This window comes from Streptopelia decaocto (assembly GCF_964273445.1).
Source record: "Streptopelia decaocto genome assembly, chromosome: 1".
NCBI classification, from domain to species: domain Eukaryota; kingdom Metazoa; phylum Chordata; class Aves; order Columbiformes; family Columbidae; genus Streptopelia; species Streptopelia decaocto.
Window position 1 is genome coordinate 39,312,384 of NC_138663.1, and position 14,125 is coordinate 39,326,508.

At 47.2% G+C, this 14,125-nt stretch overlaps 1 protein-coding gene across 1 annotated transcript; it reads left to right on the top strand.

The window, feature by feature from the left end:
- Window positions 1-151: 151 nt before the first annotated feature.
- EIF3L (eukaryotic translation initiation factor 3 subunit L) lies at window positions 152-10,880 on the top strand. Its single transcript, XM_082060010.1, has 13 exons — window positions 152-264; window positions 348-396; window positions 486-696; window positions 1,257-1,336; window positions 1,610-1,671; window positions 3,077-3,146; window positions 3,816-3,889; window positions 4,623-4,794; window positions 6,170-6,324; window positions 7,140-7,310; window positions 8,289-8,786; window positions 9,794-9,874; window positions 10,623-10,880. Exons 1-13 carry the CDS (start codon window positions 232-234, stop codon window positions 10,659-10,661), a joined length of 1,695 nt encoding a protein of 564 aa, XP_081916136.1. The 5' UTR covers window positions 152-231; the 3' UTR covers window positions 10,662-10,880.
- The last annotated feature ends 3,245 nt before the right edge of the window (window positions 10,881-14,125 follow it).

Sequence of the window (14,125 nt, forward strand, 5' to 3'; positions counted from 1 at the left end):
GACGGGTAGGCATATTCTCAAATCAGCGCGAGGGGCGGGCGATAGGGAGCAGCAGGCTGAAGACAGACAGTTATTTCAACCAGTGGAAGAGAACGGTTTCACTCCGCCGCCGCAAACCTTTCTAGCCGGCCGGCCCCAGCTCCGCCCCTGGTCCCACCCCCTCTTCCTGCCCGCCGCACGCCGGGCCCGCGTTGCCGCCCGGGGCCCTTTCCCTGCTGCGCCGCCGCCGCCATGGCCTACCCGGGGGAGGACTACGACAACGAGGTGCGGGGCGGGGGTCCCGGGGCGGCGGGAGGGGACCCTGGGGGTCGTGTCCGGGCTGACCGGCTGCCGCCCTCTCTCCACAGGCCGCCTACGACCCCTACGCCTACTCCAACGACTATGACATGCACACGGGTGAGTGCGGCCTCTCGGGCGCCCGGCCGGCTCTGCAGGCCCGGCCCGGGCCGTGCGGCAGCCGCCTCACCGCTCCTCTTTCCCCTCAGGAGACCCGAAGCAAGACCTGGCCTACGAGCGGCAGTACGAGCAGCAAACCTACCAGGTGATCCCCGAGGTCATCAAAAACTTCATTCAGTATTTCCACAAGACGGTGTCGGATCTCATTGACCAGAAGGTGTACGAGCTCCAGGCCAGCCGTGTTTCCAGTGATGTTATTGACCAGAAGGTGTACGAGATCCAGGACATATATGAGAACAGGTACAAAGCTGTCCTTCCCGCAAGGGGAAATCACTGTTTAAGCTGTGATGAAAGAGCACCTTGCTCTTGAAAGGCTGGCTGCCTGTCTTGTTACAAACCTGGGCTTACTCTGAAATGCAGCATGACATTTGATTGGATCACTGTGGGAAAAACAAATGTTTTCAGGCCGTTACCCTGAGACAAGTCTAGGTGAGTTGTGACCTGTGTGAAGACAAATACCAGTCCCGTGCCTACCAGGTATGAAGGTAACAAAAAGTCACCTCAGTAGTGCTAGTTAACCAGTTTGCAGAAAGCCGTGAGGTGTAATCGTTGTGTCTGTTCCCTACAGATGCTCCCACACGTGCATGTAGCTATGTCTTGTTACCAGCATAAAAGTGATGTGCACAACTGTTCCAGGCTTAAATTGAAGAGTTTAATTGCTTAGTTTGCTCTTTTCATTCTTTGTTTCAACACTGGATGTCTTGAAAGGCCATGATGCAAGGCCTCTGTATTGTGATCTCTAACTCCAGCTCTCTCATACTGAGAAACAGCTACTAATACCATGTGTGTCTATCTTTCAGCTGGACAAAGCTGACGGAAAGGTTTTTTAAGAATACTCCGTGGCCAGAGGCTGAGGCCATTGCCCCTCAGGTGGGAAATGGTAAGTCTTTTCCTTTCTCTTTGCTTGCTGGAGAAAGAAAGAACTAAATTACTTTTGGTACATGAATGCACAGGTGCACAGTGTTGCTGCTGCTTGAGTTGTGTACTGTGGCAACACTTCAGTAGATGCCTAGTAAAAAGTCAGAACTGAAGGAAGTATCCTTTTGTGTCTGCCTTTATTAATGTAGCAGGAAAAGCACCACCCATGTATCTGATAAATCCAGTCGCCCAGAGCTTATGGCTTGCTAACGTCCAGTTCTGTCCTCTTTTGCAGATGCTGTTTTCCTCATCCTTTACAAGGAGCTGTATTACAGGCACATCTACGCCAAAGTCAGCGTGAGTGGTTGTCCTCTGTTTTCCTGTTGGTTGCATGCTGACTTCTCCCTGCTGTACAACTTGCCAAATTCTGTTGCTACCCCAATATCAATGGTTCCATAGTTTTTGCAAGACAGGATTGGATAGGTTTATGAGCTGTAAGTCAAGTTGATTTTGGGAAGTGTAACATTCTTGCCTTTTGTTAGTTTAGTAAGGATTCGTTGATTGCTGAAAAGGAAGACTTGGTTGTCTTTCTGAAACTTGTTAGTTTAGTTGTGATGAGTGTTTCCCTGGCAGATATATCAATAAGATCTGGTCTGAGTTTTGAGGAGGTTGTTTTGTAAGAGTTTGTTACTGACACCAAATATTGTGGTTAGTGAGTTAGGAAAGAAGGGAGGATTTTTTGGGGAGGGAACTGAGCTTTCTTGGTAGAGCTATAACTGCAAGACCATAGATCACTTGTTTATTTTGTGTTCCTTTGTGGCTCTTTATTTGTTCTTCGGATTAGCAGGTGGATGAGAGGGGTTGTCACAAGAGGAGAGCACATTATTTGTGATTAAAAAAACAAGTGGGGTCAGAGTGCCTTGTGGAGAGAGAGACATGGGCACTATAAGGGATACAAGAGAAGGAAGCAGAAGGAATAATGGTCAATAAAACTAAACAAGCAAACAAAAATCCATAAAATCCATAAAGCTCACTGTTTTTTTTCCTTAAGCTAATTTGAAGTAAATGAAAAAATCATGGTAGTATTTGGCTGTTTAAGGAAAGAAGCTGAACAGGCATGTGACATGTGGGGTACATCTGTAACAACTGCAGTTTTGGTGTGGACCAGAGGGTGGAGAAATTGAGACTTTAAGAAGGCTGTTCTATTAACCTGAATCAGGCTTTAACAGGAGAGACTGGTTTCTTGAGTGACGCTGTTAGTGGTTCTCAGACTGCCCTCAGGTGCCTCCAGGTGAAACAAGGAAGATGATCCTAGGAAGAGTGATTCCCTACTGTGTTTACTGGTCTTTAGAAGGCTTTAGAAATACTGTCTAGAAGCAGAATTGACAATTTATTAAGGCCTCTCATGAGGGGAGAAGGAAGAAAAGATGTTGAAAGTAATAGGAAACTTTTAAATCTGGACAGAGAAGGACAAGGAAGGTTAATGCATCCTGTTCACAGAAGGTTTGAAAACTCCATCATCCTGGGAGAAACTGCCTGTACGTGAAAAGTCAGCCCTATTCTATGGGACAATAATGTTACAATTTCAGCTTTTCTGGGTGGTGTGGTACTGGTGGGTGTCCTAGTTGACTACTGGCTCTAACATTTTCTGACATAGATCCTCTACTGCTGTGACTACTGACTGTCCTTTACACCCTGTTGCCCATGAGCTCACTTCTGCCGTGCTTGAAACGAAATGGATTGTGCTGATGTCTCATTGCAGGGGGGGCCCACGCTGGAGCAGAGGTTCGAATCCTACTACAACTACTGCAATCTCTTCAACTACATCCTCAGTGAGTTGCTGCAGTTCATTTCTGGTTTGTGAATTTTGAAGAGGGCGGAGCTGGAGAAAGGGTCAGAAGAACTATATAGAGAGAAGTAGTCTGTGAGCTTTTTGTGTGTTTGAGTTTGTTGAATGAAGAGCACTTGGCATGCCTGCATTTAAAACCACAAAAAACCCAAATACTTTCTGGTGCTTTCTGAAATACTCTAAAGAATAAACTAAAATAGCTTTCCATCTTGCTGAGAATTGCTTCACTTATCTTTTTAAAAAGCAAAATGAAGCTGTAAGCTAGAGAAGACTTGCTACAGTGTTTTACAACTGCTTACTGTTGTTGACTCCCTTTGGGACAAATGTTAGAGGTTGTGCCTCCCTTCCGGACTTCTTATGGAGAATAGAGTGGTTGAGATAAAACCTTAGAATTTGTGCACAGCTCCTGAGAATTACTGCTGCTGAGCCGTCATGCTCCAGAGATTAACCCGATGCAAGCTCATATGCTTTAAAAGTGCAGGCAGCTGAAGAGCTACATATCACCACCTTACTGGAAGCTTCACTCATCTGCTGCTACATCTCCCATTTCAGCAAAATTCTTGTGTTCTTTAATTTGTCTGTTCTTCCAATTCTGTCACTGTTCTTGCTCAAGGTATTAAGCCTCTCATCTATTACTTATGTTCTTCTGCAGATGCTGATGGCCCTGCTCCTCTGGAATTGCCCAACCAGTGGCTCTGGGATATCATTGATGAATTCATATACCAGGTATATGACTATAAAGCTGGGCCATTTGGAGACAGCTTTGTCTCTTTTAGCACCATCTTCCATCTCCTTCCTCCCTGTGATTCTCATAGCTAGGGCATCATTGCAGGTCAAAAAACTTTGGTGAGCACTGTTATTCCTGGGTCACCAGGCAGATGAAGTAGTTGTGAAGGTACAGGTTTTTAAGTTACGGGGAACTCTTTGGGGAGTCCTTGGCTGCTATTGAAATTTCTCTTTCAGTTGCTCTTCAGAGGCATTTTTTTTTTCACTCACCTGTGTTTCTGGGTCATTTGTGCAAAGCAGACTGACTGAAATCTGCTATCATCACAAAGACCTTATGAAGATACTTGTTCCAACTGTTTTTATTGTGTTCTATGATTTTACTTCAGTTTTCTATTTCTTGGTCAATGGGGCCTTTATGATTTCATGGAGACATTGCTGACCTGATTTGAAATAATCTGTGGTCTAAGATCTTGAATGTAGGAAATATTTTCCCCCTTATTGTTCTGAGTGCAGTAACACAGATTTCAAATGCTACTGTTTTTTCTCTATAGATTCCTTTTTTTGCAACTTAAACATGGTATAATTTGCAATTTTGATTGTCAGGTGATCTCAAATGAAGCTTTTCTTCATGCAACTTGTAGCTCATTGTAATGCATTTGTGTGATCAACTTGTGAGCATAGTGCACTTAGCTGAACTGGCTTCTCATCACTGAATCTCTGCTTTTTGCTTTAGTTCCAGTCTTTCAGCCAGTACCGCTGCAAGACAGCCAAGAAGTCTGAAGAGGAAATTGATTTCCTTCGTTCCAACCCCAAGATCTGGAATGTCCACAGTGTCCTTAATGTGCTGCACTCTCTGGTGGACAAATCTAACATCAACCGACAGCTGGAGGTCTATACAAGTGGAGGTGAGCTGGCTGGGCGATGTCAAGCAAGACTGGTGTCTGTGCTGCCTTGTTCTGATTTGATGTGGCTTGGTTGGCTTTGTGTTGGAGCTGGAGCTTTAATCAGTGGATGGATTGACTGAGAAGAGGTTTTGTTTGCCTTATGTGAGAAATGCTGGTGATTACGCTTGAGGACTTGCTTCTTTTGCTTGTAAACATAGAGGTCACAGAATCACCGAATGTAAGGGATTGGAAGGGACCTCAAAAGATCATCTACTCCAGTCCCCCTGCCGGAGCAGGAACACTTAGATGAGGCTACACAGGAATGTGTCCAGGCGCATCTTGAATGTCTCCAGAGTAGTAGGCTCCACAACCTCCCTGGCAGCCTGTTCCAGTGTTCTGTTGCCCTCACTAAGAAGTTTCTTCTCAAATTTAAGTGGAACCTCTTGTGTTCCAATTTGAGCCCATTACCCCTTGTCCTACCATTGGTTGTCACCGAGAAGAGCCTGGCTCCATTCTCATGACACTCACCCTTTACATATTTGTAGACATTAATAAGGTCACCCCTCAGTCTCCTCCAAGATAAAGAGACCCAGCTCCCTCAGCCTTTCCTCATGGGGGAGATGCTCCACTTCCTTAATCATCTTTGTTGCCCTACGCTGGACCCTCCCCAGCAGTTCCCTGTCCTTCTTGAACTGAGGGGCCCAGAACTGGACACAATATTCCAGGTGTGGTCTCACCAGGGCAGAGTAGAGGGGAAAGAGAACCTTGACCTACAAACCACCCCCCTTCTAACACACCCCAGGATGCCATTGGCCTTCCTGGCCACAAGGGCCCAGTGGTGGCTCATGGTCATCCTGTTGTCCACCAGGACCCCCAGGTCCCTTTCCCCTACGCTGCTCTCTAACAGGTCATTCCCCAACTTATACTGGAACCTGGGGTTGTTCCTGCCCAGATGCAGGACTCTACACTTTCCCTTGTTATATTTCATTAAATTTTTCCCCACCCAACTCTCCAGCCTGTCCAGGTCTCACTGGATGGCATCACAGCCTGCTGGTGTATCAGTCACTCCTCCCAGCTTGGTGTCATCAGCAAACTTGCTGATAGTACACTCTATTCCCTCGTCCAAATCGTTGATGAATATATTGAATAATACCAGCCCCAGTACTGACCCCTGAGGCACTCCATTAGATAGAGCCCTCCAACTAGACTCCGCCGCATTGACCATGACTCTCTGGCTTCTTCCCTTCAGCCAGTTCGCAGTCCACCTCGCTACCTGATCGTCCAGACCACACTCCCTCAGTTTAGCTGTAAGGATGCTGTGGGAGACTGTGTCTTGAAAGGAGAGCCTGCTCCCTTGGAAGAAAGCATCACAGTTCCTTTTTTTTTTTTTTTCTAGGTGACCCAGAAAGCGTGGCTGGTGAATACGGTCGCCACTCTCTCTACAAGATGCTGGGCTATTTTAGCCTGGTTGGGCTGCTGCGGCTGCACTCTCTGCTGGGAGATTACTACCAAGCGATCAAGGTTCTGGAGAACATCGAGCTCAACAAGAAGGTAGTACTACATGTTTTAGCCCTCCATTGCAGTTTTCCGAATGCTTCTGTTCAGATATGCTGGTGAAAGATTGCGATCGTGAATCTTCCAGCTGAGGAGCTGTTTGTAGCTGTTGTCAGGAGTTTATTTATAGCATTAGCTGGCAGAAGTGTCAAGTTCCACACTTGTGTGTGCTGAGCACAGCTGGAGCTTTGGCATTAAATCAAGCCATATGATAGTGACTGCTGTTGTAACACATATGCCTAGTTTTTTAAGGAGGTTTGTTTGCTGTGTTGTGCAAAGCAGTGTTATAGGGAATATTATTTGAACTATAAGTGGTAGCGCAGTGGTAGCTGGACACATTGTTCCCACCTTGGTCAATGGCTCATTCTTTTATTTTTGACTCTTGTTCTCACTGTGCGTATTCCCACCTTGCATGTGTTTGCTCTAGAATTGGGTGCTACTCGTGATAACAGTGGGTAACAAAAGTCCAGCTGTGACACAGGCTTGGCCCAGATCTGTCTGTGTGCTGTCTGGTACTGGGCATGGAGTGAAAAGGGGAAAGAGAACTGAGCAGAGCAACATTCAGCACAGTGCAAGAGTCTCCTGCTTGCAGGAAGCTGAAACTGGAAAACATAGGAAATGGGATGACCTAATAAACAGGGAGGAAGCTGCTGAAGGGATGGGTGGGAGGTGAGGTATCCTGAATTAACCCTCTCCTTTCTGTATCTGGAATGAGAGTGAAGGCAGAGGTAGCTGGATTCTGGGTAATGAGCTGTTTGGATGAAAGGTGGTTGTCTCCCCTCTAACATAGCATGTTGATACTTCCTTCAAAGAGCATGTACTCCCGAGTGCCTGAGTGCCAGGTGACCACGTATTACTACGTGGGCTTCGCATACCTTATGATGCGGCGTTACCAGGATGCCATCCGTGTCTTTGCCAACATCCTGCTCTACATTCAGAGGACCAAGAGCATGTTTCAGAGGACAACCTACAAGTACGAGATGGTAAGAGATAGCATAAGTCTAGGCTTCCCAAAAGAAAAGGCTGCTGTCTTCTTTCCTGCCCCTTCTCTGTCACTTGATGACCTACATCTAACAGTCCAGCCTTATTTTCTGAGGTTATGCTGCTGGTGGTCACTGGGGATCCTTTCACCTCCTTTGCCATGTGTGGCAATATTTCTTCTTAGGTGCATTAGTAATTCCTTTGGTTGTTCACCATGCAGTTGCCCTGACTCAGTCTGCACTCTCCCTACAGGCAGTGTTCTTAATGAATATCAGCTACTAATGATATTCTTGTTGATGCTGCTTTAAACTCAGTCCTGTTCCTAGTCCAGTCCTGCATTTCAGGCTGTTTTCATTATTGGATATATTTCCATTATCAGATAATCATTCACAGACTGTTTTAATTCAGCATGGCTGAAACAAAGTTCCTGTCTTTTTCCACCTAAGCTGTCTCTGGTGCCTCTTTTATCCCCTGCTGCTGCTGTCTCCTCTTCATCCTTATGATTAATTTCTGACTCTTTGCATAGCCAAATCCTGCCGTTCTTAATTCCATGACACTTCAGAAATTTGGTATGTCTGTTCTAGCCGTGCAACTGTCTCATCCCACACTTGGATAAACCTTCCCTGATAACTGTCCCTTTTCAGGAGGTGGCTGTTGGACTCTCTGCCTTCCCTTCCTCTCTGCACTTTCTTGCACCAAAGCAGTCAAACCTGCTTCCGGCCATCCAGGTTCTCTATGGTTCTGGATAAATTTGCTCTGTACTTCCCTGTTGTCCAGACCTCTTTTTCACTGTTGAAACCTTTGATATAGCATTTATTTGCTGTGCCCAGAGGCGCTACTGCTTTATGCTTTCCCCCTTGATCAGCAGGACCATCAGTGCTCTGGGTAAAGAGTCTGTGAAAAACACAGCTCCTTGCTCCCTCCTGCAGCACAAAGCCCAAGCACATTGACAAGCTAACAGGTTTTCCTCTCTGTCTCAGATTAACAAGCAGAACGAGCAGATGCATGCACTCCTGGCCATCGCCCTCACCATGTACCCCATGCGCATAGATGAGAGCATCCACCTGCAGCTGCGAGAGAAATACGGGGATAAGATGCTGCGCATGCAGAAGGGTGATGCACAAGTCTATGAGGAGCTCTTCAGCTATGCTTGCCCCAAGTTCCTTTCCCCTGTGGTGCCCAATTACGACAACGTGCACCCCAACTACCATAAGGAGCCCTTCCTGCAGCAGCTCAAGGTCTTTGCCGATGAAGTTCAGCAGCAGGCCCAGCTCTCCACCATCCGTAGCTTCCTCAAGCTCTACACCACCATGCCTGTGGCTAAGCTGGCTGGCTTCTTAGACCTCACAGAGCAGGAGTTTCGTATCCAGCTGCTCGTCTTCAAGCACAAGATGAAGAACCTGGTGTGGACAAGTGGCATTTCTGCCCTGGATGGAGAGTTCCAGTCTGCCTCTGAGGTCGACTTCTATATTGACAAGGTTGGTATCTACCCCTAGCTGGCTAGGAAACTCCTTTACCCAGGAAATACTGGAAGTGGCAGCACCAGGTTTTGCTCCAGTCTGTAGGAAACATCCCTTCCTTCTTTGGCATGTGAAGAGCTTGGCTGCCCCCAGTGAAGTCATAGCCCCACTTAATAGACATATCAGTGGATAAGCAGCAACAGGGTATTGCAGGCAGCTTTGCCACTTGTTGCACCCAGAAGACAAAGGTCCTGAATGTCTTCCTTGGGACAATGGGGACTGTTTGTCAGTGTTCTTGGGAGGTGACAGTCGGGTGACAAATAGTGCTGTCAGTGTGTCAGGTGGGATTGTCAGCTTTATAGATCTCCCCGACATCTCTCCTTCGCTTGATAAAGCAGGGATCTTGCTTGATCATGTTACAGGTCAGTTTTTCACTGGAGCAGCATTTAGCTCGGTCTCCTCTAGGAGGAATCTAAACACAGGGTGTGGTGCTGTCACCATCCTGCTCTTGGAGCTCCAGGTGGCAGGAAGCATAAAAAAGGCTTTTAGGACTTCATTTTCCAGTGTGACAGCAGTAAGCATTAGGTTTCTTGCTGGGAAGGAGAACAGATTTCCTCTCGTTCTTGGTCCTTAGAACAGGCATCTTTCTGCAAGGTCTCATGCTGTGTCTCAGTCTTGCTCTCCTGGCAGATGGCATGACTGTTAGCTGCAGGTAGAGGGAAGCAGAGCATGAGTTGGGCTTGAGACTGTCAGACTGCTGCAAAAGAGAGACAAAAGCAGGCAGAGTGTGCAAGAATGGGGGAAGTGAATACAGTATGGATTTGGGACACATCTCACACAAGGATGTCGAGAAGGCAACCCACAGAGAACGGGATGATTGCTGTGGGACTAGCACAGATCCGGTATGTGTGACACTGAACCAGAGCTGCAAGGGAGCCCCTTTGGTTGCTCCTCCTGTTTGGCAGTGCTTGCTGTCTCCCTGCTAGCGCAGACTTTTTCCTGACCTCAGGCTGTTCCCTCCCCAGGACATGATCCACATCGCAGACACAAAGGTTGCTCGACGCTATGGGGACTTCTTCATCCGCCAGATCCACAAGTTCGAGGAGGTGAGGCCTGGGAGGGAGAACTGTGTAGCTCTGTAGAAAAAGCGGGGTAAGCACTGGGCTGTGCAGGCCCTGGAGGAGGCAAGCTTGGTGACGCAGCTGTGCAGTGCCTTCTGGGGTGAGTCCCAGCTCTGAGACACTGGGCAAAGGCAGGTGGTTTAAGCAGCAGCTGCTGGTCTTTGACGAATGATATGTTTTTGTGTGAGAAGTGCTCATTCAGTTGAGCCACAGCAGAAGAGGAGGGGATAACGCTTTAAGGGTCTGGACACCATTGTCCTTGGACAATTGCGGTGTTCCCTTCACTAACAGCCAAAATCCTATTTCTGCCCTCACAACAATGGCTCTAAAAAGTGGCCACAAAGTTTCCTGGAGCACAGATGACTTCACGGTTGTGCTCAGCCAGGGGGTGACAATCTGTCACTGCTCCACTCTCCTGACAGAGGCTGTTGCACACTGGAAACTGGGGCAGCAAAATCCCGAGATGTGGGGACTTGAGCAATACAGGATTGCGATAGCACTGCTAGAAGTTTGCACTCTCCTCCCCACATCTTCCTCTGCTGTCTTGGAGAGGAGGAGGGAGTTTCACTGGTTCCCCTTCTAGTTCACGTACTGCCCGCACTTGTGTGAGAGCTTTTTGTGTCTGTGAATTGGAGAGGAAGAAGGAGAGGCATTGGATAAAGGCTGCTGAGGGGAACAGTAGTGTATGTCAATCACTATATATTTTTCTGACCTTTGCTTTCTCTAATTCCAGCTGAATCGAACCCTGAAGAAGATGGGCCAGAGACCTTAGAACTTCCATGGATGCAGTGATTGGCCTGAGCAGAGAAGTGGGTGGGAGAGATTGTTCTCTTTGTGGTGCGGGAGGGGAGTACAGGGTTCTGGCATTTCTGGAATCTCCTGTGGCTCCAAAGGTTTTTTGTACTTAAATAAGCAGACTCATTTGGCTTGAACCATCCTATGAAGGACAAAACATCTAATAAATTAGTGGAATTTTCTTGTTGAGCATTCAGTATCTGATGTACTCTTTTGTTTTTCCTCCATGGAAGAATATAATTGCATCTGGAGACATGGGCAGCTGCTTTTGGTTTGTGCTCTTTTTGATCTGTGCTTTTGCAGGTAGCAGTGGGGAGCAGATCTCTTTCCATGCTCTGTAAAGGCACACAGTGAACAAGAAAGGCTGCGGAACTGATTAACAGGGAGAAAATTAGCTGTTGCACAGTGTTTCCACAGGATACGGAAAGAGATGCAAGCTAAAATTATTCCTTTTAGTTCTTGCCCCATGCATGGAATAAACCTGAGTTGTAGTTGCTTTCCTAGAAGGTTGCATTTTTGCCTTCTGAACCCTCTTTTTTTTAAAAAAAAAAAGAAAAAAAAATGTAGTTGCTGTGAAGTAAAAATGCTCAAAAGTGGATTGACAAGTTTTTAAAGGAAGGGGGAGGATTTTTTGTAAGCATTCAACCAATACATTAACTTCGGTCACCTGACGAGATGTCCTTGCTGGAGGTTGTGTTTTATTTCAGCACAAGTGATACTGACCCTTAATTTAATGGAGCTCAGTTTCTCTGGAAACTTCCCGGAGGGCGTTTAATTTATTAAAACTCTTTAAATGCTATTTTTCCCAGCTTTCTAGCCACTTCGGATTCTTCAAGGCAAACTTACAGTGCCTTGAAAGAGCAAAACAAGTTGAAAACTAGCCCTATAAAGGGGAATCAAGAGCCTAAAAAATATTGGGGAAGAGAATGCAAAGAATGAATCGCATCTCGTCTGCCCTCCACGCCCTCTCTCCCCTCTCCTTTTGCTGCCTTTAAATAGTTTGAGTGGTAGAAACAGGTGCAAGAGAAAAACCTGTGTGTAACAGGAAAGCTACACAAAGGGTGCTTCGTATATACCATCTGCCTCTCTCTACCCCTCCCTCTCCTTCCTTTCCACTGAGAGAGGGGTCCTGGCAGTTCAGCTTGGCTTCAGATGTGAATCTGTTTAGAAGTTGGGAATAATTAGCCTTTGTTGGATTAAACGCCGTGTTTGAATGAGAGTCAAGTTTCTAGTGTCCTAGATGCTGTTCAAAAGTAAACTGTGTTTCCCATCCCCAAGTCCTGTAACTTGGGCATGCAGGGTACAGGCAGCACAGAGTGAGGTTAAATGGGCAACTCCTGTTGGCCTTTCAGCCTCTGCTGTTAATGTTATGCATGCTGAGGACTTGCTGCCTCCAGTTCTGAAGGGTTTGATGCAGCTATATCATTAAGAAATCAAAGGACTGAGATGCCACTGCATTGCAGCAGCCCAGGGGAGCTGGGTATGATACAGAGAGAATCTGTTCCCTTTTATTTTTAGGGCTGGCACTTTTGCTGGTGTATATTTACCACAACAGCAACGCCTCTCCTGTGTTCTTGTTATACAAAGCCTAAATCTTGCGCTAAGATAGAAGTAGTACACAACAGAACCTCTGGCAGGGTAGTATCTCCGTGAGCAGTTATAGTTCATAGCAAAGGAATCCAATGTGTTACTGGGATTTGGTCCATTTTTAATCTGTGATTGGCGTGTTGGAATTACAGACTTTTCATGCATATATGTATCATCTTAAACACTCCAGCAGTTACAGGCACTTCTCAGGTACGTGAATATGCTGCTGCTTGTGTTTATGTCTGCCAGAGCAGCTTCCAGAGGATGCACAGAGACCATCTGCTGGTCTGCCTGGCTCCACGCCTGCTGTGAGGGACCGCTGAAGGTTAACTCAGTGGGACTGGCACTTGGTGGAACAAAGCCAGGAAGCGCTTGCAGCTCTCTCATGGGGCAGAAAGATGGGCTCAGCGAGCTGTGGTGCCTGGCACTGCTTGAAGCGAGGAGGAATTCAGGGTGTTCAGCAGCATCAACAGAGCCCCGCTGCTGCTGGAAAGGCGTCTGCAGGGAGGTGGGGTGGATTTGCCAGAGCTCGAGCCTTGCCTGCTGCAGTGGGGTTTGGTTAGTGGGAGTGTTCTCAGGCAGCTCTGGTCAGAATGGTTTTATCAGGGAGCCACAGCAGAAGGTTATGTCTCTGACCTGCAGTTGTGAAGGGGCTGAGTGTGATTATGGACCCTGGAACAGACAGTCAAGAAAACACCCCTGATTCCTTTGCATCACCCTTTATCATCCCTTAGGAGATACCTCAGGAAGATGCTGTCAGGAAGGTCTGGGGGATGGGGAGGAGCCAGCTGGGTCATTACCAAACTGAGACAATGCTTAATTTACTTTTTCTCTACACAGTAGCTTTTCCAGTGATTTAAACCACAGCTTATCGCAGGCACTGGAGGAGGAGGCGGCTACATGAGCCATTCAAGCAGAATTTATTTTTTAGTCCTTACAGTTCTGGTGCCATGGAGTGATAGAATAAAACAGTTGAATAGAGGAAGGAGGGTGCTAAGCATGAGATCTGATGGGAGAAAGGAATATAAAAAAAAATGAGAGGGAATTCTTACTGATTTGGGACTGGCACTGGCAGCAGTGCGATGGATCCGTCTTCCAGAGAGGTAGCTATTGCCTCCCCTTTGCCTACTTAGAAATGAAAAAAAAAATGTTTATCAAAAAAAAGTAACTTTTAATATTGTTTCCCCCCCATCATTGTCAGACCATCACACTAAACATGAAAGCCAGTTCTCCTGACAATCCATCTCCTCCATGTCATAGGTTCCTGAGATTGTATCATGCTCTTCCTCCACTTCTTCCAGGGCTTCCTGTGAAGTGCTGCCTGCGACTTCGTGTCCTTCTCTTCAAAGCCCTCCCTGGCCTCGTGCCTACCTCCGGAGCCACCTAGGTCCCCAGTGCCTGCTCTGTCCATGTCCTCCGCTGCTGTGACCTGCGCCCCTCGGGCCTGCAGAGAGCTGCTGCTGCTGCGGAGAGCAGCCGCCACCTAAGCCTAAAGAGGATCCAGAAATGAGGTTGCCTGGGTTTTTGTTTTTCCTTTAGCTGAAGTTAAACAAGTTCAGCCCCAACTGTTTTCGGTTCCCGCTTGCTGTCGCCCCTCTTCTTCAAGGATGGAGTGGAAATACAGGCTGAAACTCTTGTTCATAGGTTTTCTCTGAGAATTCAGCCTTCCCTGAACTGTGGAGAGCCATGGAGCTGGTGTGTCTCCACAACCTGCTGCCTTACCTGCAAGCAGACAGCCCCGGGGCCTGGCCCTGCTCCCCGAAACATCCAGGTTCCCTTTTTAGGGGACTGCGGCATCCCTTTCCCTCATGTGTTTCCCACCTGCCCCTCCAGCTGCTCGGGGTCTGACCCTGC

Coding starts and splice junctions, on each gene's coding strand:
- EIF3L (XM_082060010.1), top strand. CDS start 232: ATGGCCTACCCGGGGGAGGACTACGACAACGAG. Junction 265..347: donor GGGAGGACTACGACAACGAG/GTGCGGGGCGGG, acceptor CTCTCTCCACAG/GCCGCCTACGACCCCTACGC. Junction 1,672..3,076: donor ACATCTACGCCAAAGTCAGC/GTGAGTGGTTGT, acceptor GTCTCATTGCAG/GGGGGGCCCACGCTGGAGCA.